At 39.1% G+C, this 15,255-nt stretch overlaps 1 protein-coding gene across 1 annotated transcript in view; it reads left to right on the top strand.

The window, feature by feature from the left end:
• The first annotated feature begins 1,662 nt into the window (after positions 1 to 1,662).
• LOC134206638 (homeobox protein homothorax-like) overlaps positions 1,663 to 15,255 on the top strand; it is a 240,411-nt gene continuing 226,818 nt past the window's right edge. Inside the window, exons 1-2 of the mRNA XM_062682368.1 lie at positions 1,663 to 1,723; positions 2,565 to 2,633. Of these exons, the coding sequence (XP_062538352.1) occupies positions 1,663 to 1,723; positions 2,565 to 2,633 (130 nt within the window). The remainder of the gene's footprint in view (positions 1,724 to 2,564; positions 2,634 to 15,255) is intronic.

The raw sequence follows: 15,255 nt of genomic DNA, 5'->3' as shown, positions 1-15,255 counted from the left end.
CCTTTACTCTACGGACACTCCCACTCCCCTTTTTAGCAGCCGACACCTTTGCTTCCTTAACTTTTGCGGCTTTCTTGTCTTTCTACGCCGATTCACAGCTCAGGGCAGGTCTTCCTCCCGGCAAACTTCCGTAACCTTGCTTGATGGAGACATAAGTTTCCGCCGATTGGCAACCTGCTCGACGTTCTCCTGACGGATCTCAGTAGCCTTCCTCCGCCTATACGTAAGCACCGACCTTACGAAGTTTTGGAGTTGCTCCACGTATAGAGAGACGATCATTACGGGGAAGGGTCATTTGGCCGAAAGCCATGTGGTTGAATGCTGGAACAGACCATTAGGCCGAAACCTATTTGGTCGAAAAGGATCGTTTGGCCGAAAGGGTCATTTGGCCGAAAGGGTCTTTTGGCCGAAAAGGGCGTTTGGCCAAATGGGTCGTTTGGCCGAAAGGGTCGTTTGGCCGGAAGGGTCGTTTGGCCGAAAGGGTCGTTTGGCCGAAAAGGTCATTTGGCCGAAAGGGTTATTTGGCTGAAAGGGTCTTTTGGCCGAATGGGTCATTTGGCCGAAAAGGTCATTTGGCCGAAAGGGTTATTTGGCTGAAAGGGTCTTTTGGCCGAAAAGGGCGTTTGGCCGAATGGGTCGTTTGGCCGAAAGGGTCGTTTGGCCGGAAGGGTCGTTTGGCCGAAAGGGTCGTTTGGCCGAAATAGTCGTATGGCTGAATGGGTCGTTTTGCCGAAAGGGTCGTTTGGCCGAATGGGTCATTTGGCCGAAAAGGTCATTTGGCCGACAGGGTCATTTGGCTGAAAGGGTCCTTTGGCCAAACGGATCGTTTGGCCGAAAGGGTCCTTTGGCCGAACGGATCGTTTGGCCGAAATGATCGTTTGGCTGAAGGGGTCGTGGGCCGAAAGGGTCGTTTCGCCGAATGGGTCGTTTGGCCGAATGAGTTGTTCTTCTTCTTCTTCTTATTGGCATTACATCCCCACACTGGGACAGAGCCGCCTCGCAGCTTAGTGTTCATTAAGCACTTCCACAGTTATTAACTGCGAGGTTTCTAAGCCAAGTTACCATTTTTGCATTCGTATATCATGAAGCTAACACGATGATACTTTTATGCCCAGGGAAGTCGAGACAATTTCCAATCCGAAAATTGCCTAGACCGGCACCGGGAATCGAACCCAGCCACCCTCAGCATGGTCTTGCTTTGTAGCCGCGCGTCTTAACGCACAGCTATGGAGGGCCCATTTGGCCGAAAAGGGTCATTTGGCCGAAAGGGTCATTTGGCCAAAAGGGTCATTTGGCCAAAAGGGTAGTTGGGCCGAATGGGTCATTTGGCCGAATGGGTAGTTTGGCCGAAAGGATCATTTAAGCGAAAGGATCATTTTTCCGAAAGGTTTGGCCGAAAGGGTCATTTGGCCGAATAGTTCATTTGAAAAGTGAGAAATTAGCAATGAGAAGAGAATCGTCTCACTTCTCACTCTTCATTTATCTCTTCTCACTGTAAAAAGTGAGAAGCGCGAAATGAGTAGTGAGACGTCTCACTACTACCTGCGAACTACTCACTTTTCACAGACGTCTCACTTCTCACTTCTCGATGTAAAAAGTGAGTAGTGGGTAGAGAATCGTCTCACTACCCACTTGGCACTACTCATTTTTCACAGTGACCAAATGACCCATTCGGCCAAACGACCCATACGGGTAACGGAGGCGTCGATGTCGGCGAGGACGAGTAGGAAATAGTTGATGACTAAATAAGTGAAGTTTGATCTGTGTTGCGAAGAACAATCACTAGATTAGATGTCTGCACATTCTTCATTGCACCTTGAATTCTGAAAACTTGGTCTCTAATTTACTGCCAGCGTTTACAAAACATTCATGTATTTCTGGTATGGCAAATTTGTATCGGCTCAATAAAGCTGTACCGAACTTCATCGTTCTTATCAGTAGTTGTTGGTTTTCATCAGCGGATTAATACTTTTCAGAATTACCGGTATTTCCTTTAATTCACTGGATTCTCTTCGTTGGCATTACATCCCCCGCTGGGTCATTGCCGCCTCGCAGCTTAGTGTTCATTAAGCACTTCCACAGTTATTAACTGCGAGGTTTCTAAGCCAAGTCACCATTCCTGCATTCGTATTCGTATACGATGATACTTTATGCCCAGGGAAGTCGAGACAATTTCCAATCTGAAAATTGTCTAGACCGGCACCGGGAATCGAATCCAGCCATCATCAGCATGGTCTTGCTTTGTAGCCACGCATCTTACCGCACGGCTAAGGAGGGATTGGATTGTTGTCACTGGATTGTTGAAAGCATATTTCAGTGGTCTCGCATACATACCTCCTATAACTCAAACAATTTGTTTCTTTTTGACTGGCTCATTGTATAAACTTGCCTGATGATGTTTTGCGAAATTCTTCGTCAATTGGTGATTGACATTTTCCACTAGACTATTGGTTTAGAACCAGCCTACATGAGTGATTCGAAATAAAATGATAATTAATCAAACATTTTGTATACAGTATCAATATATCAATACTAATAATATTATCAATTTTCTATCTTTCCAGACGGTAAGCCCCATCATTCTTTGGAAAAAATACTCCTGGTCACATTGTGTAATTATCAGGCAGCAAACGGTAAGGATCGTGTAGACCTATTAGGCAAAGATTCACTCATCAATTCAGCCCGAACGACTTATCCAAACACTAGATCCATCATTTAGTAGTGAAAAAACCATACCGAATGGGTATTACAGTCGTCGTCGATTTTGAGCGGGAATTATTAATGATTGATGATTTCATTGCTTGATAAGCTCCCAATGACTGATTTTACCATAATTTGAATTATTACTTAGCGCCTTCTGCGGTGGCAATGACAACATAGTAATGTAGTAGCTAGACAAATGTTAAACTTACTCATTTCCCGAGTAGAGCAACGACGTGGTATCAAAAAATGATTCGTCTTTTTTTTTGCATGTCTGCGTCGCCCTGTACGCGTGTCCAGCATTTATCTCTACATAAATATGTGCACTAATGCATACACTCTGATTATTAAGTAAAAATGATTTAGTACGGTCCCATCGACACCTCGCTGGCAGCGGACTGGCGCAGTAGGCCGCGATCGACGTGTGCTAGCGCGCCGCCGCATACTACGCCTCGGAGTCGAAAATTGATTCATGATGTATCGTATCCGACAGGGCAGCATATACGGCCATATAAATGCAACTGATTAAACACACAACAAGTCATTATTGATACATTCCAAGCCCGGGTCTGTCAGAATCTCACTGGACCGTGATAGACAGCTGAAGGAAAGAGTACAACGTGGCTGCTTGCTCGCGAAGATCTCTTAATTATTTTTTGCTCGCCGGACCGTTCGGCGAACACATTTTCTTGATTAAACTTATATGAAGTGGCTACTGCAGGCTATTAGATCGCACTATATCACTCATCATATCGGGCCTGAGAGGGAGAGCGCTAAAAGTTGTTATTTCGTACCCATGCCAAGAGTTCAGTTGACCGGGTTTTTATTCGCTACTCTGGACGTATTTTTGGTTGCACTACGATCCTGATTCCATAACACAATGAACTTTCTGGATACTTCATACAGAAGCTGTTCTTTCGAATTTTGTCTTTTCTCCAGGGTCGAATAAGAACCAGTTTACACTTAAGCCGAAAATCAAAATACTTGAAGCTTATCATAACTGTAAAGTTAACGTTAATTATTCTTAGCAAATGAAATCAGTTGCATTTATTCGGTTCAAAGTGCAAATCAAAGTTGAACTTGAATTTTTCCTAAACTATTGTAGAAACAAAATTTTAGTCGAGTACTATAATTGGAATTCAAACCTTAATGAGTTTCTTTCCTACTATAACTAGTCGGATCCGACCCTGACCTTCAATAGCGTTCATTGACTTGAACTGCAGCGAGGAGCTTCTGGAAGGCTTCTGTGTTACTATCGAAGGCAATTCCCAATTAAAGGGGCGAGGCTGTAAAAAGCGGCTCACATACCGAGTTTATATTTTCGGCAAAAGGTTCGCTCCTTCGCACCCTTCTTGGCCACTCTCTGATGATATCTTGGTCAAATCACTCAACTATAAAATATGAAAATTTATATCAAAAATGATTTTCTTTCCGTACGTCCTCCTTTTGGTACTCTTCCTCTTCCTTCTGCGCTTGGGATGATATTTACTCGCTTTTTTATGTGCTCCATTCTTCGAATACGAGTATGCTGTGAATTGGAAACAATTTCTCGGGAGATGGACGATAAGAGTTATAATAAAATGAATAATGCATTTTTAATTCCTTATATTTGTACTCCTGCTCTGTCGCTGAACTCATCATCAGGAAGCTTATCATATTGATTATTAAATAATTCATAACGCGTGTCCGCTGAAAGGAATAACTTTCATACTATTTACGATGCCGCGAGCACATTTTGTTCAGATTGGTTCTGTAGTAATTTTGGAGAAAAATACTGAAAAAAAACTTATAACTTGGGGCTATTAGTACAAAATGTATAAATATTTGAATTTGAGAGAAGTACCTAAAATGAAATGCAATAATATGCTTTTAAAGATTTTTATTCATTTCTCATTATATAGACTTCCTCACTATTTTTTTATATTTAATTCGCTGCACGATTTCAGCTGGGTCACTTCGTCTGTATCCACCTGTATCTAACAAACAAATATGACACAAATTATTGAAATTCAACTGGAATATCACATTCTATAGTTTTTCTGCCCCTTTTGCATGAAGCAAAACAATCATTAATCTCAATACTGCAACTCATGACGATATGTAATGGCACAAATCACTTAGCACAGTCAAAGTGAAACGAGCAAATGCTCCCCTCTTTCCAGAGATCAAATTTGTGTCTACTCATGAGTAATCCTATTTGTTTGATACCCTCTGCCGCAAACTATTCTTATGCATATTCAGAATGACGAATGCACAATTTTATGGGTTTGTTTATCAAATTTGTTTGAAAAGGAAGTGCATTTTCCTGAAGACTTTTAGTTAACATTACTGCAATCATCTTCTTTTTTTTATTGGCATTACATCCCCCACTGGGACATTGCCGCCTCGCAGCTTAGTATTCATTAAGCACTTCCACATTCATTAACTGCGTGGTTTCTAAGCCTACACTCTTAAAAAAACGCGACGCGAGACAAGACATAACATCTATGTTATGTCTTGTCTCGCGTCGCGTTTCTTATGAGTGTCGTGTCGTTCTTACGTTAGGCACAAACCATAAAAATTGTTGTTTCTAAGCCTAGTTATCATTTTTGCATTCGTATATCTTTAGGCTAATACGATGATGCTTTTATACCCAGGGAAGTCAAACAAAAATTCCAAGCGGAAATTTCCTAGACCGGACCAGGAATCGAACTCAGCCACCGTCACCTTGACCTTGCTTTGTAGCCGCGCATATTACCGCACGGCTAAGGAAGGCCCCTTACTGGAATCAAGAATTATCAAAAATTAAGGATTAGATGTCTTAGAGTCGAATTCATTGGCATTTATATAGGATTGGTTTTAAATCTAATGAAGAAATATAAGGGAATATAATTTTAACATGATTTATTTTATATGATTTCAAAATTAATACTGAGTTATAATTTTGAATTAAGTGTTAAGCAACTGAGCTAGTAAATTTACATCGAGATAGAGAACATCAAGTAATGGGAGTTCACTGTGAACATGAAACAACAGACAGATGATCATATTATAATGGCAAACTGTTGTGGCTAATAGTAGATTCTCTTCTATCAGCTAATCAAATCAGTTGATAATGCCATTGTCGTTTGAAATTTCAAGTTCAAACTAAGTTTTATCTATTTGGAAATAATTCACAGAACTGTACAGTGAAGACCAAGATGTATGCACCTTGGTGAAGACCGCATTGACGTCTGTGATTGCTTGGATAATAATTCATTTAAAGTTGCTGCAAATGATCACAAACATCATCCGGTTACTGTGATTGAAAACGACAGGAATAAAATCGCTACCATGACATTAGCAATTGGTCATCAATTCTTTTCCTGCACTAAATGCAGCATTTCTGAGCATTCTACACCAGAAATTGAGTGTTCCTTCCAGCGAGTCCTTCTTACGTCGCGCTAGTAGGAAACGCTGCTTGTCAATGAGATGCTCAATTACTCCCTACAAAGCTTCTGTGGAGGATGGAATGATTTCAGGGGTTGGCCCTGTTTGTACCTTCCGCCCGACTGCGCTAGTGCAGGGGAGTATCCGCTTTTCACGCAACTTTTTTAATATCATTCAATACGGTAGCAATGTCATTTTCGTTTTACTCTCTTAAAAGGAAAAATAAAGGAATAACAGATGCGTAAAACATAATCTTTTTTTCCTTTATGTGGTTTGCCATTATGCTCCAATCTACGGAAGACGCGACCGGAGTGGAGGATGATGGCTTACCGAGAAGATTATGTGAAAAAATGTGCAATGTTTTCCTTATTGTATTGTTGAAAAAAAATATAAAGAGGAAAATCAAGATCGTAAAAAACGGTGGACGAAAAGGAAAACATAGAAAATCATCTCACCGTTGTTGTCGTCGCGCGGGCACCAGGAACCGACGATGGAGCGCTACTCGTTGGTCGTACGACCTTTACACAGCCTCCTACGATTGTCGGTGTCGGTATTACAAGAGAAGCAACATCGATAAACGAGCAGGGCGTACCCATTTTGATGTCAATAAGAAAAATCAATTTCGTCTTGCCATTTCACAGAAATTAGAATGGAAAGGATGTTCTCTTGGAGCACACTCCGGCTTCCTTGTCGCTTTCTGATTGTTTTTACCCCCGCTGCTTGTCGTCTCTATGAATTACGTCGTCGGCTGACAGAACTAGGGAATCAAATTTACATATATGGGCAATAAAAAGTTAAATCATGCCGCCAACTTTTCGGTACAAATTTTGGAGTACACGCGTGCGGTGAATCGCGAGCCGCCGCAGCCATTTAACGGTAGTCATCATAGACGCTGGAGACGACGACGACGCACGGTGTGAAACTGTTTGTTTGGAGCGCTTGCTCAGTAAACGTATTTTAGTCACGTTTTCTGAAGGTCGCCCAATGCTGTCGTTAAATCTAATGCCGTTCGTTGCTACAGTCTTTCACTTTCAAATTAGCAAGTTCTTGAGTTTGTTTTACAATCAATTTGGGTGATAGGTGGCATGGAAGTGTAAGGATAACATTTAAAAAAAGTTGATTAATTCGAATTATTATAAGATAGCTGTATCCTAATCTACCTCTGATGCTAGCATTTGGCGATTTTTTTCTAACTCGCTGAATGTTTGGTTTTAATGAGCCCAATATAAATATTTTAGAACAATTATGGCTCCTTCCTCGGATTTTTTTTCAAAAATAATATTTTGAGGGGGAACACAAAAATTAATAATTTTGAGGATTTAAAAAAAATTTCTTTGACAAATCCGAAGAGTTTTTTAATTTTTTTTTCATTTTGATATTTCTTTTTCATTATCCCCCCCTTCGGAGACCAGTAGGACATAATGTGATACAATTCATCTTAAATTTTACACCGAATGTTAGTGCAGACACAATTCTTTGAATTGCATATTCAGTTCAAGTTTATATTGATTTGACAAGCAATATAAAACATCCGCATATCCCTACGATTAATATTTTCTTTCGAATAGGCTACAATCATGATTAGATTCTGTTGGACTTACACCTCTCTCTGGCATAAATTCGCAGCAGCATCCAACATTGGATATTTATCGAAATTTGATTGAAATATTTGAAGACTAATGTTTATCAAACCTCGTGCAAAATTTAATTCCATAACATATGACGTTTTATCGCGTATATGTGACGTATTATAGTACAAAATACAAATAAAAGTCACGACTAGGTGTCATTTGGAATGCTCTTCAGAGTTATTTTTTCGCTCATATGCCACTGGGCGAGCGCTTATTGAATATGAAATCAAAATGCACCATGCATACAAACGTTGATCACGTTGAAGCCGGTGGCAAAACGAATTCCGTCAGCCGCGAGTGTGTGGATAAATGGTGGCCCAAATTGCAATTAGCATATAGATTGTTTTTAGATTTTTTTTCCTCCTCATCGTTATCATCCTTATTTTTGTTTTCTGCTGCGCTCTTGACTATATTTTATAAGAAAACGTCCTTTAAACTTTTGTTAACCGTGCGTCGGGTCCAGTAGTGCAGTTCTGAATCGGAGAAGAACGCAAATGAGAAAATGCACATTCACAAAGTGCAGCAGTCAGGGTGATTCCGTCTGACTGGTTGCCTTTGCCGATGTCGGTGGTTCATTGCAATTCAAACGGCGACATGCCGTTCCTTTGGTTGGGCGGTTGGTTGGTTGGTTCACCACGAGTACGAGAAACAGAACGAATAAACGAACGGTAATTGACTTCGGTGTACCTGTGGTGAAAACAGTTCTCAGACTATTTTTGCTATCAGTGTTTTATACTCAACCGACTCATAAGTTTTACTCTTTATTGATATTAAATTATCATTAGAGTCATGTCTTGATCTTCCCATTTTGTTTGCTTTGGATTGGTTAGCGTACTTCATGGAATAAGTAGCTAGAAAGGAAACCACAAATATTCTTTTTTTTGCAAATCTATGTATACGGAGTTTTTGTTTTTCGTTCTACTACTGGTATTGTATTAGATCAGAAAATTATGTAATTTCCAATAATATGTTTTCAAACGGAATACTTTTTCATTTCCTGCTGGAATTCCGCAGCTTACAAACGTCATTTTTGTTCAAATCTCGGTTTATCGTTTGGCCTTGGACATGGATGTACGTATATAGCCGAAGCTCAAGACAAATTTGAGATTGTTTGAAAAACTGTATGTACATCAAATATTTATGCCAATAACGACCACAAGAGGGTTTAAAACCCCCATTACCAATGAAAGAATTAAACCTACTAGAGCTAACCTTTCCCCTCATACAATCTTTTTATTAAGATTGTGCTGATTTCGATTCCTTCAATCCCTCCGAACATGGACCAAAAATTTATCAGCGTCCGGTGACGCTTTCGAGCGGAAGTAATTGATTTATTCCGGTTTGCATTCCACAGCACTTTTGCTTTCCTTTTCCTCTTCGGTGCTTGCTGGTGAAACTTGTGGATTGACCTTTTGTGAGCAAATTGTACAAGTGCAATATTATTTTCTTTTTCCAGAAATCATCAGAATTCCATCCACAGTTTGGATCTCTGAGGCCCCGCACGGTCTGTCCGTCGGGAGCGAATGAAAGCAATAATGTATCCGTAGCAGAAAACTTCGGCAATAAGTTGGGAAAACCGTTGCCGGAGAAAATGTTGGAACGTTAAGGGTATGCGGCAATTGAGATGATAGAGGTCGAGAAAATAAATAGCATTGCCAAAACTAACAACGCGAATGCCACCGGTTGCTGCCAATTAAATCGCATTACTTATTTGTCGAATTTAATTTTCAGTTAATTCAGTTTATTCATTTTAGAGTTTTATTAAAACATAACTAGGGTCGTTAAAACATAACAAGGACGGTCTTCGCCGTTTAACTTTCTTATGATCTGAAATTTCAATTTCATAACTAGCTGATAATTTGAAACTTAACGTACTTGAATGCCCTGATTGTCTTTGGTAACCTGTATCTAGTTGCCGAACCCAAATACTTACAAAATTATGAAAACTTAAGTTCAGGTGTGGCCTACGTATCATTTTGACGCATCCTCGTCATCATTCCCGTAATTTATAAATATATTTGGAAAAATAAATTCTAAATTCATTCAAGATCAGATATTTTTGAAACTCGCAGGGAATAAATAAACACATATTAGCTCTGTTTTAGCAAGGTTGGTTTATTTTACCTTCTCTTCTAGGCTAAATACTCGCACCTTGAACTTAACGCTACTCATCAAATCCTGAGCAACACTTGCGCCCTTTTTTACACACATTTTCATCCAATCTTTCTTCAAAACATTGTCCTTTTTGAAGACCTTTTCTATTTTTCGGAGTTTTCCCTTTTTAATCGCCAGGGTTTTTCTACTGGGTGAAGTTTTAACGAGTTTGACGGATATGCCTCCTTCGGCACAAACACAACGTCATTGTACCGGATTCGCCGAATGGCAGCGGGCGCTTCTGAAGACATTCTTCTTTACATATTTGGCCGTTATATAGCTTCCACGTTGATTACCAGCGAATATGCACCTTGCTGCACCAACCATTCACGGAATAGCTTCCTGGCACGGAATGTGGTCTCTTTATTCTGTATCGGTTCGGTTAAGTGCCTTCGGTACCTTGAAGACATGAAGTTTGGTCCGCTTCATTGTCTGCTGGATGAACCAGACGGAAAATCAAATGATTGAAGCAATCCCTCAACTTCATCTTCCTTACGTTAACGGGGTCTGTCGTCTTTGCTTTTCTTCCGCGAATTTATCACGCGGGATACGGTCGAATAGTCGATTCACAACTATTTTGCGATCCTCCTGTGGGCTCTGGCAGATTGTGACGAAATTATAAACAACACACTTTAAACTAGTTTCACTCGCAATTTTATCAATTTTTACCCATGACATAAAAAACACACAAAGGAAGGTGTTGCATTTTTTTTCGAGTCATAGATCCCGAAGGGTTGCAGCTCTATCTATTTGTAAGATTTTCAAAATTTTGCCTTGTAAAATAAGTTAGAAAACATAAACGACATTTTCCCCAACATGGAGAAAAATTACATAGGTTTGTTATGCGACTATGGGCAGTGCAACGCAACTGCACGGACATTTTATTTTGAGCATTTCATTTTTATGCTTAAACTTTAACTTATACCTCCATAAAAAAATAGGGTATCACAGCTCTTTTTTTCTAAAAATATGTTTTGTTCTTACCAGTCGCAGTCTGCTCCAAATTATCTGAACCTAATACAAGTCATATTCTATGCCCATGGTCGATTTCTTCATCTAGTGAATGGACTTCATGAAGAAGGCCACTCACTAATTTGCGCATTACTTGACCTTATCTTCCCACCACGTTCTGAAACAGTTAAAACATCATTGTGGTTTACAAAAATCGAGCACCTTGAAGTTCCATGGCTTGATATTGAAGATTACTCTACTAATGAAGATATCGAAATATGGAAAAAGAAGCAGAATGAAGGAAAAATATGTTATTTACATTATAGATAAATAATACCAAATAACATTCCAACACGAAGTGATTAAATTTACATTTTCGTTCGATAAAACTATGTTGTTGAAAAACGCAATGATTCGCAGCCAGATACAAAAATAATACAGTCGCATACCCTTACTTCCTATCCGTCGTCTGACGGAGGGCTGATTTGTGTGCGTTCATGTGTGTCTGTGTATGTGCGCGCTACTTCCTGGTGGAATGTTGCTCCGGATTCGGGGGATCCAGAACTGGAAGGAACAAAATCCCACCGGATCGTAGTTTGCTATTCAGAGCATGTCGACCAGCACAGGGTGCATTATTTATATCCTCGTCGATTATCTAAATGATATCTAGAGATTATATTCTCATATTTTATTCAAAAAATAATATCGCATCAAACGCATGCTGGGCATTTGCTAAGTAGAAATTTGCTTCTGCCCCAGCAGAGTGGATTTGGAACGGAATAATTTGTCGAACAAAAATTTATTCAGTTCAACTTTGCCTCAGTTGGTCACGCAGTAAGTGAAAACTTTGCCGACGGCCGGCATGCGATGATAGTGAAAGTAGAATTCTTCCTCTCGCCGAAGAACCTGACACACGTAACATGCTTTGTGAAAAATTACACCACAAGAAAAACGGCCAGACGGGACAATTAATTATTACAGAAATGTAACAATAAATTCTGCCCTAAAATCACAACAAAAGAGACAAGAGAAAAATGAGGCACACAATTGCACAGGGAAGTCGGCAGATAGACGGCGGCTACTGGGAGTGGTGGAAAATATTAAGCACTACCAGAAAACAAAAATACAAGCAGGAACTTAAAGTCTTGCTCATAAATTTCAGACACAAACACACGCTCGCATAACTACTACTGGGTCCGGACTATACCATTCGAGCCCAGGCTGGTATCGACCGAGTGCAAAGCAAAACCTAAACCTAGGTCAAGTTCGTAATTTATCACTTTTAATCTTCGACCATTACTCTTACTCTGCAGCATGACTTTAAAGTTTGCATTTTTTGCGTGTGATCATCGGGCCCAGTTCTCGGTTGCTCGTACACACATAATATTTAAGGTAACGACTACCAGCATAACATGGCTCTGTTACAACCGAATTCATTGATCTGCTGCTGCTGCTGCTGCTTCTGCCTTTGGGTACTTAGTCATGAAATAGACATTGGTTGGCAAATGAAAGGCGATCATCAATTGAACTTGCGCGCATTCGGGCGACAGAGTTTAACAAATGGGGGCACAAGCAACGGGATCTCTGACGGTTTCTAACAGCTGAATTTATGCACAAAATCATATGAAATGTAGAACTTTATTTTAATGCACCTCGTTGAAAATCTCGTTTTTTAGCATTCGTAGTATTTATCCAACACGTGCTGAAGAAATTATTCGTTTTTGTAATCAGTTGTACAAACTACTAATCGAATTCTTATCGGAATTAAAGATTCATATTAAAAATTTGACTACAATACCAAATTTTTATCTAACGATATTTTTGTAAAAGGTTTGTAAATTGTAATAGAATTATAAAATTGTTAGAAAGAGTCCAAATTCCTATTATAATAAAAGATTATTGAACAATTGACCTTTCCCAGCAAAAAATGTACCTCGTTTTATTGTATCAATCGATTCTTTGGCTTCTTAGCTTTGCTGCGTCGCAGCATGCGTAAAATAATAAAAATGACAGTTGTGCGGTGCTTCCGTATCGAGTGGTGTGCCCCCGAAAACGCGAGCACTTTTAAACTTGGATTCCGTCAGGAGTGACCTTAAGGCCAACTTACCCAAAGAACCCATATTTTCTGAAGCCTATTTTAAAAATCAAAAACAAAACCTGTAAAAATACTGCGAGTGTAAACCGGTCTGAAAAATTCACCCTATGTTCGTTTAAAATCGGGCAAATGGTAGCCCAAACTTGAAAGGCGTCAAAAATAAGAGTTCTTTGGGAAAGTTGATCTTAAATAAATTAAATAATCGATTGGGCGAATAAAATAAAAATAAAATGATTCATAAATTCTTATTATGTAGAATGATAAATTCTTATTTTACAAATTAATTCATCATATTTTTATTACTTCTTATTCCAATTTGAATTCTAGTTTCAATTTCTTATCATTTTTCTTATTCACATTCTTATTACAATTTTACACTTGGTTTGGAATTCCTATTTACTTAAAATTATTGTTATCTAATTCTTATCAGAAATAATAATTCCTATCAAAATTGTTTAGATGGTTGATCCGGCGTCAAAACATTAATAAGTTGTTCAAAGTGTTCGAACATCCTTGGTCTACTCAGGCATCCTTAGATATCGAATATCGCCAGTTGTTGTGGCTCGCTCCCCTTGTTTGATCAAGGAATCTACTCACGCTCGCTTGTCCTCTCTGCTAGCGCCGTATACCGTGGACAGCATTCGTAATTTGACTGCTCTGGTTCTTGCACGTTCTATCATGGCTTTTGCGTCTCTACACTTCTCAAATTGTTGCCAGGTTTAATCAATAATCCACTCTTCCGTCGAATGCGCAGCTCACCTAGGTTGTTTTCGCATATTTCGATAAAGGAATTCTTGATGTCCACTGCTGTTCTACGCTGCCTAGTTCTTCAACGAACGTTCTCTTCACAGCTGGGTTTTCTAGGCGGCATGTGTCACTCTTCAAAATTTTATCCACGATGGTATTGAGTTTACTGTAACAATTATTGTCCCATAACTCGACAGCATTGGTCGGCGTCAGGGATTGAATCTAAAAGAGAATGAAAAAGTCTCTCACTTATCATCTCATACACATACGATATGTAGCATACCGTAAAGACTTTTACCTCATGATAAATTTCTTTTAAAAAGCTCAAAAAAGGGGAACACTGACTCTGGTGATGCCTTTTAACTTGTTCTACACAGCTGTGCGATCCTCAACACAAAATGAGCGAGAACAAAGCGAGAATCATCACTTCTCTGTGGGGGCTGCCTATCCGATTCTGTATTTTCTCACTTGTATACAAGGTTGATAAATTTGTTATTATGGTTTGTTATGATTCGGATCAGTTTTGCCTTTCTTTTATCGTTATTCGTTATCTATTGAGAACGATTTTTGCAAACCCTGGTCGGCATATAAAATTGAATTATCGTGAAGTAGGTGAAATATAATTATGTCCCAACGATAGTTTTGCTGAGCTAATAGTAACACATTCCGCATTCCAATTCGTTTCCTATGTTTCACACCAAACGCCGTTGCCATTAGATCAGTTCTCGATCTTGCTTTGTTGTTTTCTCGAACGGTCACTACCGATGACAGTACTTGAAAACTTTTTCGGAGTTCCGCGATGTCGTATCCCGCACAAATCGCATCAGCCGAATACTAAAAATTTGAAGCAAACGACCGGTGTAGGAAGCTTCGTGTTGTCGTCACAAAAGTCGTTAGCAAACTGAATTCCAAACATCGAACTCCTTTCCATAGCAACGATTCACTCTCGCAACCCGTTGCTGTGTCAGACTATAGGGTGCCTACATTTTTAGGCAAAATATATCGTTCTCGTTCATATTTGTTCTCGTTCAAATAGAGTAGCATATTGAATATTTTACTTTCAAAACTATATTAAAATTATACATATTCGTTTATTAAACAATTTATCAATATCTACCATAATCACTACATCCTTTCTCTTCTCTACTCTTTATTAGAATATCTGCTATCATAAAACTATGAATACCTTGTTTAATATTCATATAATATATAGATTAGCTTGCATCGCACAGAGTTTTTGAAAAATACAACAGGAAAAATAATGTTGCAGTTAAATTTCCGACTGTTGCAAACTAATAACAACAACAGTATACAACTTGAATCATCTAAATTTGTTATTCGTTAACAACATTGATGAACTTCACTAATGTTTATCACGCTAAATTCTCAAATTAAGTTTTTTTAATCTATCCTTCAAAACGTATCCATTTATCCAATCGGATTACATCATCTTGTATCCAAATTTTAGAACCACATTGATTCACTTCAGATCCAACACCCATATACAATTTCCCAACGGAGTTACCAAATTCAATCCTAGAGGAACTGATATTCTATTTAATATTTCAT

Source organism: Armigeres subalbatus, chromosome 1 (genome assembly GCF_024139115.2).
Source record: "Armigeres subalbatus isolate Guangzhou_Male chromosome 1, GZ_Asu_2, whole genome shotgun sequence".
NCBI classification, from domain to species: Eukaryota; Metazoa; Arthropoda; class Insecta; order Diptera; family Culicidae; genus Armigeres; species Armigeres subalbatus.
Note: the sequence above shows the minus strand (reverse complement) of the source record. Positions and strands in the feature narration are given on the sequence as shown.